At 38.0% G+C, this 20,940-nt stretch overlaps 1 protein-coding gene across 8 annotated transcripts in view; it reads right to left on the bottom strand.

Annotated features, from left to right (window-relative positions):
- Positions 1–20,940, bottom strand: part of Eya4 (EYA transcriptional coactivator and phosphatase 4) — a 253,623-nt gene that overhangs the window by 212,654 nt on the left and 20,029 nt on the right. For 7 of the 8 annotated variants that reach the window (XM_075947653.1, XM_075947633.1, XM_075947664.1 and 4 more), the window contains exon 2: positions 11,626–11,724. In XM_075947653.1, coding sequence (XP_075803768.1) covers positions 11,626–11,658 — 33 coding nt within the window. In that variant the 5' untranslated portion in view covers positions 11,659–11,724. Of the gene's footprint in view, positions 1–11,625; positions 11,725–17,432; positions 17,490–20,940 lie in introns of all 8 variants that reach the window. The other variant, XM_075947640.1, reaches the window with a different exon arrangement.

Raw genomic sequence — 20,940 nt, 5'->3', positions numbered from 1 at the left:
TTTCGTCTTCCCAACGGAGAACCTCTAAAGGCTCCTTTTCTTGAAAGTATAGGCTTTTATTCTTACTATCTTTAATATCGATTCTTGAAGACTTGTTACCACATGACATCTATTCCACAGTTTATCTAGTGAACATCATTTTTCAATGATGGCAGTATAGTTTAAGCAGTATGCAAAATCATATACATACATGTATATCAATTTTGCAAAGATACTGCAAAGTATCCATTAAATATATTAGTTATCAAATGTACTCATTTTACATGATTTTTAAAAGAAACCTACACAATTAGAATAATTGGATCTATTCAGACAGTTATATGAATTAAGAGTACAATATTCTGAAATATAAAGGCATTCTTAGCAGTTTCAAAAACAACTGTGCTGTCCTTTTAAATGTTGTTGATTAAATATTTTAACTTCCTGTTGACAATTTAAATCCATTGTTTAATTCCAGGTCAAAATGAAGTAACCCAAATATTTACTCTGTTATATAAATGGCCCAGAGGATGAAATTACATCTCTCCCTAATAAGGTTCTTTGAAATTCTATACAAGTGTAACTTAGCAGCCAAATTATCTGTCTACTGCTAGTGCTGACTGAGCAGTAAATAATAACTAGAAGAAAAACAAACACATAAAGTAGGATGCTTCACACCTTTCTGCGTGTTTCAAAATGACCCCAACCTGCCAATTTCAGCTAGAGCTCAAGCACAATAATTTAATAAATCTTTATACAAAGCAATAATTCTTCCTCATTTTTAGGGCCTTATCCAAATTTCAAGAAACCCTAGGCAAAACCACACTTTCAAACTTTACCATTACTGTTAAAGTCAATCAAGAGACATTGCTGTTCTTTTTATGAAAGGAGCATAGATCCTGCCAGTCCAACTTGTCTTCATAGAATAAATTATTCGGAGAGTGTAATCTATCCCTTCTGCCTATGCAACAAATCCTCTAGCCCTCACATTAAGTGTGACAAGATGAAAAAGAGACCAACTGGTCAAGAAATTTATTGCAAGAGAAATGGGAGGGCACTTCTAAGCCTTCCATCTTATAGAAAAACCATTATATATTCCAAATTCAATCTAATGTCTTTTTATTTAATCAGTAAATAGAGAAATAAACATAATCTAGCTCACATTGTTCTCAGTTTACCCTTTTCACATGGTTTCTGGTATAATAAATTTGTGAATTAAAAGGAAAGCTAATAAGAAAAAATAGGTACAGATTTAATATTTTCCATCTCATGTATAAAATTTAAAACATTGTTGTAGTTACTAAGTTCAGCAGCGCCTCCTCCTCTAGTTCCTTCCATTAATCTTGCCCCTTTGTCATTTTCCACTGTCAAATCATTATGTTGGGCCCCAGACTACCAGAACATGCTTAATAGTCCACTATCTGTTTCTATAAGGTTTTATTGAGATATATATTTGCTTATTAAATTGATGTACATGGCTGTCTTTATATTTCAGCACAAGTGACGTGTTCATATAGAGGCTATTTCTAGAAAATCAAAAATGCTATGAATGAGGTTTTCCTTTATAGACAGTATTTACCAGTAACCCCCCAGTTCTGACCCTTTGAGTTCATACGTAACCAACTCCACATGCTCCTAACTTACCTTCCCAGTCTTACTTTGTAAATCTGGTAACCTAAGTTTCACTTCAGCCTGCTGCCATTGCCCTATACTTTATTTCATCACAGAAGCATCTCTAAAATGAAGACTTTTCCTTCTTCATTAACATTCCAAACAAGTTAAATTTCCTAAAATACTATTTTAACTGGATGAGTTCTTACTCAAAACTGTTGTGATTATGTCTGGGTTAGAATTTCGGAGGCAGTAGGGTAACATCATCTAATAGAACTCTGTGTGTTGCATGGTAACGGCATCATGCTGGCTCCCCATGAACAGGACTACGTCAGTTTGACTTTAAAGTTCTTTTAAGTCAATTCTCAGCTTCTCAATTGTATTACTCATTCTCCACATCCTCATACTCCTAATACTTCTACTTTGGAAATTTCAGTCAATCCTGGGCTTGTAAGCAAATCATACCCCCTTCTGTTTTGTACCTCTGAGATATATTTGTGTTTATGTTTCCTAGAGAAGGATGTATTGTGTCTAAGATAATATATCCCACCATTTGAAGTGCCACTGAAGGTATGATTGAACTCCATATGTGATCTGTTCTTCAGGAAGCGATTCCTGATGATTGGATGGTGCTATGGACTCTAATCCATTACGATTGTGATATTACTTTGTTTTCTTTCTTATACCCTGTCTTATGATTTTTGTCACTCCTTCCTAGGTCTTTCAATGACATTTTACAGCATATCATACTAAAAGTTCAAGGAATCTAACTTACGTATTTTTAGATAGTATAGTCAAGATTATAAATAAGTAACTCCCTGAAGTCAGGAGTACTGCAGATCATAATCCTTGATACTCACTCTCTTTGCAGAAGGTTTTGTAATGTCTCAAGATTTTTTTTATTGTTACAAAAAAGGAAGGGGCTGCTACTGACATCTAGTGGGTATATATCAGAGATGCTGCTAAGTATCATGTCTTGTACAGGAAAGTTCCTCCGCTGCCACCCCACAGCAGGGTTGACTAACTCAAATATGAATAATGTTGAGGATAAGGCACATGCTGCTGTGGTCAATTCATTTGCCAAGATAGAATGCCTATATATTACATCTACAAGTGTAGTAATGAGTAATGATAACTCTTTGCTAAGAAACACTTCATTCTAAATATTTTATGGTTTTTGGTAACTTAGTTGGATATCTTGACCTGAATGATGTACCAGTACCTATTCATAAATGTAGGCTGGTCCTTTCTACCCTGAGATACAGATGAACCCAGTAACCAAAACCTGGGTATGTGATTGTTGGAAATTTTAGAAGGAAGCACAACAAAGAATAGTTGGCTACATGTCGAAATATATACTCATGGAACAATTCAGTTTTATGAGTTAGGACAGCAGGTAGAAGCAGTTATCTTATATCTTATAGAGACTATCTTTGTAGTCCATAAATTTGAAGTATCCAATGATTCCATGCTGTTAGTTTTTCTCTATTTAGTCTCAACTCTTTTGTCTAAGTTGTTTCCATTAATTTTCTTCCTTTAACTTCCCCCGATACTCTGAAGTCCCCAATTCTGTATGTCCAGTTCCAGATGGTGATATCTGAGTCACCAACATTTCTTCCATGTGGCTAACAGCAGATTGAATTTCACATGCCCCTATTAGTTTCATGAGAATCTGTGCCCCATACAGTGCCTCAGAGATGAAGATTCTTCCTCTTTCATCACCCTAGGGAAATAGATGAACCAAAGAAATATGCACAAACTTTAACCATCTCAGCCTGGGAATGATACCTATATCCCATGCCTTTGTATTTCAGACTAGAACTTGTTTCATGGCCTGGTCCATGTGGAAGAAGACTGGGAAGTACAGAATGATACATGAGAAAGGCAGATTGTGGAACAAGGTTGGGGAAAACAGCATTGTTTCTGCCACAGTGTTTAAAAAGCAGCTCCCAACCTCTACCCTAGTCTAGTCCTTTCAAGACATCCAATCAGAGTCAATGTCAATCTTTTCCTTCCTAGTACTCAGAACAAAGAGTAGAAGCCATCTGTGACTCTTCTTTTTCTAACAGTGTACATCCAGTACATCAACAAGGCATCTTATTCTTGTCTTCAAAACACTGTCTGAACCCAATGCTTCTCACCACCTCTACTGCCAGCTTACCAAACAGTTCTATCCTCGTCAATCCATTTTGAGTTGAAAGCCAGGGTCATCTTTTTAAAATTCATGCCATACCTTGGCCTTCAAGGCACTTGGCATGGTACTGCTCAAAGAACATCAGCTTGTTTTATCAGAGAATAACTCTGCTTCAACAGATTATATTACATTCCTCTTTTCTATTTCTCAAGAACTTCTTAAATATAGCTGAGCTCAAGATCTCCCTACCACTTTAGATGCCACTAAGAAAATGCTAAACTTCTTAAAATGACCAGGATACACCTACACACTCCCAGGTAGATAATCTCTGTGGCCTCATCTCTGCCCATTTCTATCACCCCACGGGTCCTAGTGTCCTTGCCCATCCTCACAAGTACCAGGCATCAACCACCCTGAAGATTTTCTCTTGCTGATCCCTCTAACTCAATCCCCTTGCCCCAGCTGTTCACAGAACTAGTCCCTTCACTTCCCTTGGTTCTTGGAATGACATCCACCCTGTTGGGCCTTTCTGATTCTCTCCCCCAAACTACAACTGTTCTTCCCTTATGCAATCCACCCTTTAAGCATTTCCTACCTTCCTTCTGGAAATAATTTGTTTTCTTTCTTTGCATTGTTACTTTCTGCATAGTTTGTTTAAATACCTTTCCTTACTTTATAATATAAATTGCAAGAACAACAATGTCTTCTTAATTTGTTTACCAAGTACCTTTAAAACATACTTCAAATACAGCAGTGCTCCACAAATAATCACTTAATACATGAATAGTAACTGTCCAAATCAACTGAAGGATAGACATGGATGGCATATCATACCATCATAAACAAAAGTAAACCACGCAGCAGGATAGAAATTCTGTCATCTTATCTTTTAATTTAGAATTGGACATGTTTCCTAGACGTCAACCTGTGATCAATGAATACTTATTTATGGAGACTGTTGGATTTTATTTAATTCCATACATTTTACATCGTAGAACCGCTCATTAATTCATTTACCAATGAAGACTATGCAGTTGGTTCACAATTCTCACCGAAAGAAAAAATTAATATTTAATACAGTTGATTGACATTTAAATAAACTATAATCAATTTGATTTTTTAAATACATACTTCAAAGTACGGATATATCTGAACATGATTTAAGTTGATCAAAGCAATCTCAATTTGGGCATAAAACTGTCCGTTCACAATCCATTGAGACAGTTTTCCATCAATCACCAACCTCCAGTAAACATCTAAGCTCAGTTTCAGTAAGTTCTTTTCAAACTGGGGCTGTGACACAAGGGACTATCAATGAAACTGAATGAGGGGTCACATAAAGCTTTCAGGATGGTGCCATCAGCAGCAGCTCTTTTCATCAGTGAAGTTTCCACTTGCTGAAGTTACACTGCATTCACTTTGCCCAAGTCTCCACTGGTAAAGCACAGAAGAAACCCACTATATTTCCATTGTCAACAATTATTTTCATTTCATTCATGAGATACAATTACTGGGCCAGCATGATATAATATGGAAACTGTATGTCTAAGAGACTTTGGGCATTCGAAGACATCCTCTCTCTTATCTGTCTCCATCTTGTAAAATAGAACTGCTCTGAAAGCCTGACTACTATCCAACACAGAAGCAGTAAATCTGAAACTCTTACTCCTCCTTCTTCCCTCCAGACTAAACTTCTCTAAGTCCGGTTCTATTGATGGAGGGACGCTTCTTCATTCCCAGCTGCTCAGACCATGAAATAATCATACAGAAACTATATCATTTAAAACACCGGTTGGTCAATGACTATAGCATATTCCTAGCAAGCTCTTACATATTAAATTAATCCATTTCTATTATTTTATATTTTACCATGAGGCTTGTGGCCTACCAGCAAGGTTCCAACTGGCAGCTTGTGTCTTTCCCCTCTGGCAGCTCCATTGCATCTCCTGACTCTGCCTTCTTTCTCCCAGCATTCAGTTTAGTTTTCCCACCCACCTCCGTTCTGCCTTGCTATAGGCCTAAAGCAGTTTCTTTATTAATCAATGGTAATCACAGCATACAAAGGGGAATACCACATCACAGTCACAACTACACGTTATTAAAAGTAAAACCTAAAGTGGTTCTCCAAATTTGGGGAAATGTCATACAGTTAAAATCTCCTATAATGTCCAGTTTGATATTTGCAACATAATTTTGATATATTAAGTTATAATTCTAAAAATGTATAAAAGTGGTAATAGAATATTGTACTGACATGTAAGTAGACTGAATTAGTGACAATGTTGAAATGGACAAGAATGTTCAGGCCTTTGATATACAACATTTAAAGAAGGTAATTTTACCACAATTATAACTTACTCATTTTATTTCACCAGTATCCACTAATATTTTATTGTATAACCTATATACTTAAAATCATGACATAAAACACATTACTTTAAAATTAATGAGCTTTTTATTTTCAGGCCTTCTAACTTTATCATAAATTTAGACCAGACATCATCACATTAGTTTGAAAGAATGAGACAAAAGACAAAAGATCTGCAGTAATATCCCATTCTGCAAAATAGAACTCTTATACATCTTGTATAAAATGTATAAGGAAATTACAGGCATTATAAAAATATTACAAACTATCTATTCTTTATCTGAATTCCAGGATTAAAATATAGTTCACAGTATCAAGGGATGCATAGGTAAGTATGATATAAAGTCATAGTCTTCTCAGTTATCAAGAATAAAGATTTTAGAGGCTAGAGAGATAGCCCAGTGATTAAGAGCAATTACTGTTCTTACAGAGGTTTGAGGTTCAATTCCCAGCACCCACAAGGCAGCTGAAAACTCTCTGTAGCTCCAGTTTCAAGGGATCCAATGCCCTCTTCTGGCCTCTTTCAGAGAGCCAGGCATGTTCATACATATGTGTATGTGCACAGATATATACAATTTAATCAAAACACTGATACACAGGAAAAAAGAATGAATTTGAAAGAAACAAGTAACACAAAAAGAGCAATATTTTTTAAATCGGAAATAACAGTAGCAAAGCTATCTAAACTTCTTCTAAAAAGCAACCCTGGAATGGAAACTGATAACGAAATTTAAATCCTTTTCTTTTTAGGAAAGTTAAGTCTTATTTCTAATTGCCCTAAAACTTCCTAGATGCTGTTAGCCAAACTGCAAAATAAGAGCAAAACACAATGCAAAAAAATAAAATAAAAAATAGAAAACATAAAGAAGGCTTAAGAACAAGCTATGTTTGATGATAGGCAGGTAAACTGTTACTCGATTCTCTATGGAGTTCTTCTCAAATGTAAGTCAAATGCAAATTTACGAGTCAATCATGTATTCCAAGAAAAGCATATTGGCTTTCTGAAACTTGTCAGGCCATTCACTGGCATGCCTCATCAAAAACGTATAGGTATTAAGCAAAAAATATGAACACCCACAAGAATTGCGACAGACAGTTCAAGACTGGCAGGACTTGCCATTGGTCTTCAGTAGTTTATAATCCAGAAGTTAGACAAGCAAGTAAACAGATTAGATTTCAGTTCTTAGGGGTGAAATGCACAGCAATCCACAGAGGCACCTGATACAACTGTGGCTTATGTTGCTGGTACAGTAGAGAAATAAGACAGAGCTTGAGCGGGTTTCGCAGAGTTAATGATCTCTTGATGGGCCACTAAGAACATCAGGGTAGTCTAGCAGAGAAGGGGCTATATCACACTTACAGATGAATAGAGATCTGGAAGATTCTGGAAGCCAACAGAGACTACAAAGGAGACTGAGGAAATCATTAGTATTTAATCTTTTAGGCTGGCGTGTACATGACCTTCTCTCTAGGACAAGAATGAGCGATTGCCAAATAAGATGGGGAGAAATCGTGTGATCAGGCATGTATTTTGGAAAGAGATGTACCTGGAATTATGACAAGTTAGTCAAGAGCTAAAATAAAAGCCCAAAGTTAGGAAACTGAAGCATGGAGAACTGCATCAAGTGAGGAAACCAGTCAGGAATGGACAGGAGTTAGGATGGAGCAAGCGAGGGATGATTATCTGCTTCTTATTGTTGCTTTAATTTAGCTGTTGAGGAGGTGATAATGAATGCATGCACAGAAGCTGCTGATAATGCATTAGAGTAGAGAAGGAGGACACGGAGGGACAAGAGAGCTGGTGTGGTCAGTTTTAATCTGCTGCTCTTGTGGATCTGTAAACCTCTAGGGAAAAGGGTCCAGGAAAGAGCTGGTTGGTCAAGAAAGAAAGAATGCACTGAAGATTTTTTTCCTATCACAAGGTCCCAAGGAGTGGGGGAGCATACATAATGTATGTGGATGTGCATGCTTGTGTGTATGCATGCATGTACATCTGCATGTAAGTGGATGTACCTAAGAGTGCAGAAGTTGGTGTCTATAGATGTCTTACTCTATTTCTCTCCACCATTTTTTTGGAGATAGTCTCTCAGACAGTAGAGAGCTTACTAACTGACTAGACTAGCTGGCCGTTGTGCTCCATGGATCGGCCTGTCTCTACATCCTTAACAGTGGAGAAATAAATACATGTCACCACACTGAGCTTTTCATATGTGTGCTAGGAATCTGAACTCTGGTACTCATATTTGGGCAGTGGATGTTTTACTGATTAAGCCATCTTGCAGGGCCCTCAAGTTATTTATAACGGGTATTAATCTTAATGAATACTTAATGAAGCATACAATAGTACATCATGTTACTTGTTTTTATCATCTTCCACACTCTGCAAATAACGATGGTTCTAAGTAATTTCTCCATGTTATAATGTATTTGCCAGTAATGCCTAACCTTACAGCTCAGTCCTTTACCTATCAATACTATGTTGTATTATGAAAAATGCATTACAGATTTTAGAGCAAGATAAAAGTGTGTTCAGTTCTAATCTCTGGTCCTTAACCACAATTTGACCTCAACACTGAGCAATGCTTTCACCTGTGAAATGGTAGCCTTTAGATTTATATTGCAGGGATATGGTGAAGATCAAGAAGAATGTATGGAAAGTGCTAGATGGAGCATACATGCATGGTAAATTACACTTGCTATCATATCCATCCTCAAAATTTTCATCTTATGAACTGCAATTCCATCACATTTATTCTGTATTTTAATAAATGCTATACTGTTCAGAAAGTTTTGAGAAATCAATACATTGCACAAGATTTAAAGTTATTTAATGACAATTCAAATGTGAGTTATTTTATTGGAAAGGGAATAGTCTGTAGTATGGAGCTGCAGACTGCGTTCCTGCCGCCCCGGCTCCCGGCTGCCTGGCTAGCTTATGCCCCGAAATAATTACACGGAAACTGTATTCTTTTAAACACTGCTTGGCCCATTAGCTCTAGCCTATTACTGGCTAATTTTCACATATTGATTAACCCATTTCTAATAATCTGTATAGCACCACGAGGTGGTGGCTTACCAGGAAAGATCTTAATCTGCGTCTGTCTTGGAGAGGAGTGCTATAATGTCTGTCTCAATGCCTTCTTCCTCCCAGCATTCTGTTCTGTCTACTCTGCCCACCTATGTTCTGACCTAACAGGCCAAGCAGTTTTCTTTATTAATTAACCAATGAAACAACAGATAGACAGATGACCCTCCTCCATCAATATTCTTAGCTTTTTTTACTCGTGCATCATGATGGATGACATAACACTAACTGTCCCTTTGTCAGACACAGTGGAATGGGAAGAAAGCCATGGACGTGGAGTCAAAAGATCACCCAGAAGATTCAAATTTGCAGCATCCAGCCACAACAACATGAGAATTCATTACCACTTCTCAGTATCCATTTGCACACCTTTGAGATGAAGACTTGTCTATGTGTGCAAAGTTTAAGCTCAGAAAATGGAGCTATGCCAGAAGCTACAGAGATCACTCGAGATATTTGGTTCTCACACCTGGCTGCACAGTAGCATTGCTGAGAACTTGAAAAACATAGCTATAAAAGTGCAACCCAGAAATATCACTGAAAGTGAAACCTGTGATATTGTAAACACAACTCATAAATTCTGTGCATTATTTAGTCAAAGGTGATTTAAAACCTTTAGTAACATTTTAGCCTCATGAATGTGTGTATATATACATCTTAACATGAGGCTAAGGTGTAAATATATATATACTTATATAATGTATATACTTATATATACACACTTAATATATATGTCTATGTGTGTGTTGTCCTTAACATCAACTTAATTAAACAGACATTCTGTTGTATTTAAATATACATAAAGGGTTAGAGGAAGGAAAGGAAAGTGGGAAAATGATGTAATCGTATTATACATTTTTAATTTAAAAAGGATTAGAAAATAAAGTAGATAATCTTTCTGATGTGTAAATCTTCCCTAAAATAAATGATGAATGAGCCATTTTCTCTCAGACTCTACTCTCTTTAATACTTTTGTGTCCCCTGCAAACTCCAACTCCTCATTCTCTAAAAGTATGTGAATACCTAACATGCATGCATGCTATGTGAATACCTAACACACATGCGTGCACATGCGCACACACATATACACACACTCATGTTTAAGTTGAAATATACTCTCTCAGGTGAGAGCATCATTCGCTGTTGACCTCCAGGCACATGATCACTCTCACAGAAATCTGATCCCAGAAAGAGCTACAAACATTACAAAGGCATGTGGGAAAAAGACAGTCATCATGAGGACCATAATCCACTTGCTAGATAGAGTTCTAGCCGTACATATTTAGATTCAATAACCAGTACTCTTGGAGGCTGTTTGAAAGCCCTTGACTGTCGCTGCCAGTTTTCTCTATGAAATCAGAGAGTTTCAAGACTCTCGTGTCTACTGCTTGATTCTAAGTTTCACAGCCTTTGGATTGCTCTTCATGTGTTTCTTATGATGCTATAGGAAATGAGTAGTACTATAATCATATAATGAAATCACACTTAGGCAATCTCAAGAAATAAAATTTAACACATACATATACGTGTATTTTTACTTATCTTCTGGAAAACAAATTAAATCATTTTAGAACAGCAGTTTCTACAAAAACACACATTGCTATTTATTTTAAACTGAAATACACTGCACACATCATTTCTATTGCTACATTGTTATACACAAGCATCTTCTCCTCCGTTGTCCCTGGGAAACCTTAGACTTTAAGGACAAACATGATCGTACAAGCTGAGGAACAATAGCTCCCCATGTGGAACACATTCTTGGCAATATCCATGTCTTCTTCTTCCCTGTGACCTCACTAGTTGCCTGTGTGCAGAACGACTAGGGTGGCAATGTCCAGCAGTCTATGCCCCAAGTGGCACACAATAAAGAATTACTGTCACTTGAGACCCTACTAATAAGGCAAGAGGAGAAACCAGATTAAGTATCTCCCTACAGGAAGACAGAATCTTAATAGGATTGTTACCAAACTGCCACATTCTTGATCCCGATAAATCTAGGAAAATAAGGAAAGCCCTTGAGGACTGTGGTTTTCATCCATGAGATGAGCAATTGGCATGCTAATAATATCTTCTTTCCTCTTATGCTCCCAATAGCCAACAACATATAAACCATCCAGCAGTTTTGGAAGAAAGCATAACAAAGGAAGTGCATAAAATTGTTCAGACTGTCTAAACACACAGCATGATTTCAACACCCTTGTCTTCCAACCTCAGACTCTCCAAGTGGAGCATCAAGGGAGACATCAAGATGTGACATCACCATTAAGCAGGAACAGCACACATTGCCAAAGGCCTATTTTATGGCCTTATAAGAGAATTCAAAAATCAACACAGCATATTCTACCCCAAACCTTACTGCAGACAGTAGATTCATGTCTACAAGTCTTTTGAGGATAGTCTTCCCATCTCGCTTTCTAGCAGAGCTGAGGTTAAAGTAAGACTTACTGATTGCTCATTTAGGTCCTGGGTGTCGTCCATGTGGTTCTCTCGCTGCTCTTGCCACGCCCACGTAGAAGCAGCTTCCTTTAATTGAAAGTTGAAGATCTAAAACAAAGAAAAGGTGGAAATAGAAAAAGTAAAATTCATTTTTATTCACTGGCAGACCCATCATAAGCACATAAAGATTTAGCAAGATAGTTGGCAGTATGCAGGATATAGGAGAACCTCTGACGAAAGAAATGAGTTGCTAATTTTAATTCCATATCTAACATAAATAATGATCTTTTAAATAATATCATGGCAGAACTGGTATATGGCAATAGCTCCTTCAGTTAAAGGAAAATATCTAGCAACTTTGACAATACAGGTTGCAGAAAACAATTAATATACCATTTTGACTAGACAAAGAAATGGGATCTGCATTAATCACTACTGTATAATATAAACTGAGAAAACACAATGTGTTTTAGTAATGCTGTTTTTAGAATGAGAAAATGTGTCTAAATTATCAGATGGTCATTTTCTTTTCTAAAGAGCTTATTTGGGTGCCGGTGACAAAACTTGATGGTCCAATTGCAAGGTCCTAGGTTCGACCCTATAAGCAGCAAAAAGATACCATGTTTCAAAATACAAAGTTTTTTTTTGGGGGGGGGGGTATTTCGAGACAGGGTTTCTCCGTAGCTTTTGGTTTCTGTCCTGGAACTAGCTCTTGTAGACCAGGCTGGCCTCAAACTCACAGAGATCCTCCTGCCTCTGCCTCCCGAGTGCTGGGATTAAAGGCATGCACCACCACTGCCCGGCAAAATACAAAGTTTTTAAGAGATGGGGAAAATAATTATTTTAAGACAGATAAGAAGGAGAAGTATTGTATAAATTACAGTGACACAATCAGCTAATTACTTAAAAGATAATTAATCTTTTAATCATCTTTACTTCACACCATATGATAATTTTTCCCCAGCCAAGCAAACATATAATTTTAGATCCAAATGCAGGAAGATTTTATAATAGTAGCAATGTAGGACAACACCAAAAAAGCCAATGCTCCCCCAAATTCTCATCTTTCTTCTGACAAATGAGTATGCAAGGCCAAGAAATGCTTAAAAACATTAAATGGTTTTATAAGAACAATTTAACACAGTGAAAACTGGATTTTACAACTAGGTTCTCCAAGGCCTCCATGGCTTATTCTAGCATCATTAAGTTTAGATGCCAGAATACTGCCTATAAGGGAAGACAGGGTTGGTCGGTCCTTCTGTGAGTTGCTCACAGTGTCTAGCTCAGTGTTTCACATGTTGGCTATCAGTGACAAATGCAGCCCTCAGGAGGCATGTGGTGATGCCAACAAAGGATGGGAGGAAACAGCTGATGTTGAAAATTAGTCTCATACACAGGGCTCTTTGAGGAAGGGCCTGTTCTACTCCAGTTTTCTGGGCATCTTGCTTTATGTTAGGACAATAAAACACAAATGCAGAAACACTACTAAGTGGAATGCATTAACTAGTCACAAAACTCAACATTGAAAATTAGTCAATAATTCCCTCCTAGGATAGTTATCAATGATGCCAGTTAAATGCATTTATTTTCAAACAAATCTGTTGTGTCAAATTTCTAGGACTGTAGTAGCCAAAAACCATGAGCTGGGTAACACAGAGCAGCCATTTATTCTGGAGCATTCTATGAACCAAAAAGCCTAAACCAAGACTCTGGCAGACCTATGTTCCCTCTGGAGACTAGAAAAACAAAGCACAGCCTCCCTGTCCCAAACCTTGGCTTCTGGTAGTTACAACAATTCTTGGAATTCTGTGGATTACAGATGCACCAATCCAGGGTCTACCTCATTACCACATGGCATTCTCATTCTCCTTGCCGTTTTCTTCCAATGGGGTGTGCGTGTATGCATGTGTGCACGTGTGCCTGTGTGTGTGTGTGTGTGTGTGTGTGTGTGTGTGTGTGTGTGTGTCTAAGTTTTCTTCTAAGTACAACAGTCACAGGCTCAGGGCCCATCCAAATAATGTAAGAGCACATTTTCACCTGGGTAAATCTACAAAGACCCTAACTCTAAATAATGTAGCATTCATAGCTTTGAGGCTTAGGACTTAACCATATCTTTTAGGCCCCAAAATTGACATATTTGGTTACCACAATGAAATTACTTTAACTATGTAATCACAATGCTTAAATATTATATATCCAGAATAACTGCATGCAGAAGAAACTGAAGAAATTGATTATTTGGAAAGATGAAATGATCTTTCAGAGGACCACTATATCAGGTTCTCTTAACACCTTGAACAAAATTAAAGCTAAGACATCAGGACACACACTGGCAAGGAAGGGAATTAAACAAAAGCTCCTCCTCCCCGCTTTTTTGGTTAACCACCAGTTTAAAATCTACTTAGTATTTAGTTGGGGAGTTATTCTTGTCAGTGTTCCATGTCACAACATGATGCCTTGCTTTTTAATTCCTTGAAATTTAGATTAACTGTTTCTTGGCTTGAGGTTTAATGCTAACATAATTTTTTTTTCTTTGCCAAAGTCACTCAGGTCCTAAAATATTATGAGCCCAGTGATTCTATATTATTGAACCACACTAAATTCACTTGACTAATTGCAGACACAGTATAATTTTTACATCATAATTTACCAACTTTTGTTTTACTAAATCCTTTAACATTTAGTTTTCACAAATATACTAGAAAAAGATGAGAACACTCCTGGAATCAAGTAAGAAAAGAATTAACCTTATAATAAAGATATAAAATTAAGGACCAACAGTAACCCCATGCTGTTTTATGAAGTGAGAATCTAGATGCCTGCTCTATCCTAGGCACCTCTTCCAGAAAGCTAAATTTTAGACCGGAATAGCAGGAGACTCACACATTCTGGTGTTATTTCTCCTATAGTTACATTTTCAAGAGATATAGACAAGTAATCAAATCCTTTCTGCTGACTCTTATGTAGAAGAGAGCTATATATTCATAGGTCTTAAAAATTGTAGTAAAAATTAGTAATCCTTTTAATTCAAACACATAATCTTATACATGTTTATATGTGTATATAACGTTAAGAATTCTTAGAAACACTTAAGACAATGCAGGCTGGCCCAGGTAGTAGGGATCAAGGATTCTTCAGCTCTGTTGAATGAATGAAGGAGATTTTCCTAATCTGTCTCGCTAATAAACTTTCAATAAAAATGAGATTGTCCAGCTAGAAGAAACATCAATAGAAGAGCATGGACTTCATCTCTACACGGGATGACAGGAGCTGAGAACAGGAACTGCACATGGAGAACACTACACCTCTAGACTGTGCACACAGGTGGCAATGCCTTTTGCCAGCATTGAAGCCCGACACCTGGGCTTTGTCACTGACTTCCTGCATAGTCCTTTTCTCATTCAAGGAATCACCAACAATCAACAATTCAACTACATTCTAGAGTCTACTCAAGTCACATAGTACCTGCTCTCCTCTGTGTCGAGGGAAGATATGAAGTGCCATAGGCATTTGCCTGGATAGGAGCATCAGCTTTGTCCCTCACTCCTATATCCTGAATGTCACATGTTACACACAGCCAGACTGATAAAGTTTTACACTGTGTGTCTGCTTTGACTCTTTAAAACGTCTTTAGAACTTTACTCCATCCTTCAGACAAAGTAGGTATCCTTTCATCGCTCTGATTTGCATCAGTACCAGTCTCTATCCTTAAGGATAATTCTGCCAAAAGATCCTTCAAAGGATTACCAGAGGTCCTGGACAATGGCTCCCTGGAGACCTTGGTCTGAAACCAAAGTCTGGAGCTATAACTAGAGTAGATAGGAGAATGCAAATACAGATGAAACTCTATGCATCTCTCACTGTTGAAACAAAAAAGAGGGCAAAGAAGGGATCATCTGTTTCCTTAACCATGTTCCACTCCTAGTGGAACTTTAGGAAAAGATTTAGACCACAAGCTTTTGCTCCAGCTGTGTTCAGACACCAGGAGGTGGAATTAAATACTTGGATGATACATCATCTTGGACACATCCAGCCCCAATGATGTAGGTAGGATGTTTGCACTTAAGACAGTTGTCTGGCTCAAGGGAAGACAGTCCTAAATTATATTATGACATCAAGACAGTTTATCTGTGGATGGGCATTCAGATTTTCAAACTCCAAGTAAATGTTCAGAAACATATTTTGAGGAAAAGAATAAAGTTTGTAACCAGACATGATGATACATACCTCCAACCTCAGCACTAAGCAAGCTGAGGCAGGAGGATTGCAAAATTGAGGCCAGAAAAAAAATTGTCTCAAATGAATAAAATAAAACTATAATTAAGACCCACTCACACAGGAGTATATTATATACATATACTGTATGCTCCTTACACGGACCTATATTCAACTTAAACCACCAAAGAATATCTCCAGAGCTTATCCTGCTGTATCAAATAAGTTCTATCTAATGATGCATCTTGCTTAGGATTTTGAGCCTTGAAAAATATCAAGCTAGTCTTCCTTCAATGGCAAATGTAGAACATGACAACTTTTTACAGTTACTTGGGGAAAACTTATTGGAAGGGAGAGACAGAAAAAGTTCAACCAGAAAGAACAAGAGTGAAGCTTGAGAGAAGCTCCTGGCAACTTGACCAACTGGGTGTTATTGGACCTGATTCTCACTCTTCCTAGGGTTTCATTAACTGTCCTCACAATCTTCAATTAAATTTCCTTTATTGTTCAAATTGCTTCTTGTAAAACCACAAGTAGGAAGACAGTCTAAGAATTTACATTTTCACCCCATTATTGAGAATTATAGCTGTGAGCAGCTGTCCAGAAAACAAGACTGCTTACCAACTTTTGTACACCCAGTTACCAACAGACCTTTCACCTTTCAATAATGGGCCATAAGGCTGGGTGAGCCACTGGCTGGCTCCCACTGCCTGGGCAGCCAGCCTGAGAGGGAAGCCAATAGCACAAAGAACACCTAGCTCCAATTCCATGGCCAAATGCTCGGAGAGGTGAAGATGAACGTACCGGGGCTGTTCACATGACTCTGTTCTCTGCCCATAAAAAAGAAAAACAGTAGGGGTGTCCAAGAAACAAGGCTAGGTGAATAGTAACGAGTACCTTGTTTGACTTCATGTCCTTCAGTGGAGCCAAGGCTACAAACTACAGGCTGAGCTATTTTGAACTGTTTATAAAGACAGCAACATGGACTTTGCAGAATCACTCATGTAACCCAAAAAGTTTCATAATATGGGATGATGGGGTTAGGACCGGGTGCATGGCTCAAGGTTAGAAGACCTGCCTGGCATATGCAGAGATGCTGGGTTTGAATCCCAGTCCCACTAAACAATAGTGGTGGTGTGGACATGGTGGTGGTGGTGGCAGTGGTAGTGGCGGTGGTAGCAGCGGAGGTGGTGGTGGAAGTGCGGGTGATGGTGGTAGTGGTAGTGGTGGTTATGGTTGTGGTGGTCATTGTTATGATACTGTGCCAGAGGGACTTTTGTGGGTTGGGTCCAAGGAGCCCAATGGCAGGTGAGAGACAGACACACTATGCAGACTGTGCTCAAGTGGAGAGTTCTATTGAGAGGAACGAAGTGAAGGGAGAGAGAAAAGAAGTGGAAAGAGAAAGAGAGGAAGAGAGAGAGAGAGAGAGAGAGAGAGAGAGAGAGAGAGAGAGAGAGAGAGAGAGAGAGAGAGAAATGGGCAGGAGCTGGGGAGAGAGAAGAGGAAGAGAAAGAAGAGACAGAGGCAAAGACAGAAAGAGAATCTTGATCCAGGAAAATCCTTGATCCTTCACCCTTGACCTATGTTGTCTTCACACTTACTTGAACACACTCTCCAAATCATCTTCTCTTCTCTCATACTGAGTCCTCTCTCCCCACCTGTATTCAACAATTATATTGATGAGTGTTTGTCTATCCTGCATTAATGCAGCTGACTCCCCTGCAAACTGGCAGAGGAGAAAATATTTGAGACAGAAATATTATTTGCATTGTATTTTGAGATTGTGTGAAAATTTCTTTCAAAACCATAAACCACTTTGATCACTAGAGGTACTGGAATAAATTCTCTACTCGTATTTTGCTGTTCACATACTAAATAAATGAACTTTTTCATTCTTTACAGTAGATCAGTATCTATGCACTTTCTCACAGAAACACAGTGACATCTGATTCTATCCGATTACAAATCTTATACCAGCCAGTATTTCCAGAAACTGTACCAGTCTTACACAAATGTGTTTAGATCACTGTAAGCAGTCATCGATCTTAATAATCTTAGATAAACTTTAAAAATTGAAAAATAACTTTGGTAACTCATTAATACTCACTATTTTTAACTTTGTCATTCTATATATAAATTCAAAATGTGATTTATTTCTTTAATGCCAAGATAGTGAGTGAAACAATCAATAATAAAATAGATGTGAGAAAAAGAAAACAATTATTTATCATTGTCTTAAAACCTCAATAAAAGACACCTCTTGTGGGAGTGACACATCCTCGGATTTCTGAAACATGAGATGAGCAACATGTGGAATTAAGAGGCTATCTCTGGTGTTGCAGGTGAGAAGCCAAGGGAACTCAGAAGGATGTCTTAGCTTGCTGTGGGACAATGGTCTGTATTTTGTCAATTATATTTTAAATAAATGCTGATTGGCCAGTAGCCAGGCAGAAAGTATAGGTGGGACAACCAGGCAGGAAGCAGAGGCAGGGTGATGAGAACAGGAGGATTCTGGGAAGAGTAAAGCTTGGTCTGCAGTCCTGACCCAGCCACAGAAGAAGCAAGATGTGACTGCCTCACTGAATAAGGTACTGAGCCAAGTTGCTAACATAGACAAGAATAATGGGCTAATATATGTTATAAGTTAATAAGAAGCCTGAGCTAATGGGCCAATCAGTTTATAACTAACGTAGACCTCTGTGTGATTTCTTTGGGACTTAACGACTGTGGGAACCAGGCAGGACAGAAACCCTGACAACATTAGCTGAAAGCAGATATGAGAGCGAAATCAATAGGACACAGAAAGGACTTGAATATCACTGAAAAGTCGGATAAGACTTTCAAGGGTTATAGGAGTCATGATTAACTGGTCACACCTAAGAACTGAGAGGACACACTGTGTTTATATTTGCATTTGTCAAGTCATTATCTTCACTGATGCAGATGAGCAAGCAGCTAAGACAAGAAGCTATGAAATAACTGTGTGAAACCCTTGCTACTTTGACTGCAGAAAGGCTACAAAACCTCAGACCACCCTCGAATGCAACAAGGAGGCAGACCGTGCAACAAAGCCTTTGGGAAAGGAATAAAAGAAAATGATTAAATGAGATAAATCAAAAGCTCAACCTTACAGAAATGTACATTCTAAAGTTTTACTTCATGGCATGAAAACCTCATACTGAAAAAAAAACAAAACCGAGACTGACCTAGAGGCCTAAAGCCCCAAGACTGTGGGGAAGCAAGATCAAAACTGATCCACAGGAAAGAAAGGATTCTAAGAGAAATCTATTAAAAAAAATCATAAACTACACAAGGAAACAAAACACCCCTGAAATACTAAATGCAGCAATAAAGTAGCAGCCAATCAAGACTTCAAATTGGAGAGTAAGCTCAACAAAGCATCTTAGAACTATCATTGACATGGTTAGGAAAAGGAGAAAGAGAAACAAAACTGAAGGACCCACATATTAAAAACAAACACACAAATTTGGAAAGGAACCATAAAAATGTTCTCTAAAATATATGCATTAAGGGCTGGAGAGATGGTTTGGTGGTTAAGATATTTGCTGCTCTTACAGAGGACCCAAGTTTGCATCCCAGAGTCCTCAGGATGGTTCAACCTATAACTCTAGTTCCAGGGGCTCTTATGTGCTCTATAGCCTCCATGGGAAGCAGGCATGCACATGATATGAATACACACACACAGGCAAACACACAAATAAGATTAAAATAAACATATCTTTTAAAAATCATGCACACACGCACACTCACATGCGTGATGTGGGAGTGTCATATAATACTTTGTTGTCAAAGGCAACAAATCCTGTCAATTATTCCATAAAATCAGTTTCTCAGCAATTAATGTTTGGTACCCATTAAACATACTTTTTATTAGGGTAGAGGTTCCCCAAATAATAAAGTAAAGATGAAATATTTGTTGCTGTAGTAAACTTGATTTACCTAATCCAAGCCATTTATTTGAATTTATTTGAATTGTATCTACAGCGAATACAAGCAAACTATTGACTTACTTGTTTAACTTACTAAATGTTGGTGAAACAGGGAAGATAGTCATAGTTTCCAGGAAAATTTGAAGATGTATTCCTCGGAAAAAAATTTCCATGTAGTATCAGAGTATAAAATTCATTCCTTAAGGTGAATATGTTGGTGCACACTTATAAGCTCAGAAGTGAGGAAACAGTGGCTTTGGAATCACGGCAAGTTCAAGGCCAGTCTAGTCTATTTAGTGACTCTGAGCTACCCAGAGCTACATGGAGCTATCCTCTCTCTAGAAAGCAAAGCATCTTTGTATTCTGACTTTGTGATTGCATCCAAAGTAGGTTCACCCTGAGGAGAAAAGTTGCCATTATAGTGCCTACAAATCCAAAAGCTTCCTGAGCGCTAGTGTAAAAATTTAATAACTCCACATGCTTCTCCATTGAATATTTGGACTTTAAGGAAACCCGGGGAGAGGGAGGAAGGGAAAGACAAGAAATGAATGGAGGAGAGGGAGGAGAGTGGATATGGGTATGCTGGCTAGTCTTATTTATGTCAACTTGACACAAGCTATAGTCATCTGAGAGAAGGGAACCTCAATTGAGAAAGTACCTCCTTAAGACTGGGCTCTAGGCAGACTTGTAGGCCATTTTCTTAATTAGTGATTGATATGGGGGTCCAGTCCATTGTAGATGGGGCCATCCTGGGCTAGTGGTCCTGGGTTCTATAAGAAAGTAGGCTGAGCAAGTCATGCGGAACAATTGAGTAAGCAGCACCCCTTCAAAGCCTCTGCATCAGCTCCTGCTTCCAGGTTTCTTCCATTTGAGATCCTGTTCTGATTTCCTTTGATGATGAACACAGTGATTTGGAAGAGTCCGTCAAATAAATCTTTTTTTTTTCCCCAAGTTGGTTTTGGTCATGGTGTTGTGTCTCAGCAACAGAACCCTAACTAAGACAAGAGGATACAGCTGTGAATGGAATGAGATTGGTTCACCTGCAGCTCTTTGTCTTGGAATTAAAAGGAACATAAGAAAGAAGGAGTATGAGTTTACAGAAGAATCATACGGTTCTGTAGATATACTACTTGAAGTTTCTTAGCTTCGGGGAACAAAG

The sequence above is a fragment of the Microtus pennsylvanicus genome, chromosome 1 (assembly GCF_037038515.1).
Source record: "Microtus pennsylvanicus isolate mMicPen1 chromosome 1, mMicPen1.hap1, whole genome shotgun sequence".
NCBI lineage: Eukaryota > Metazoa > Chordata > Mammalia > Rodentia > Cricetidae > Microtus > Microtus pennsylvanicus.
This window is presented reverse-complemented; position numbering and strand designations above follow the sequence as displayed.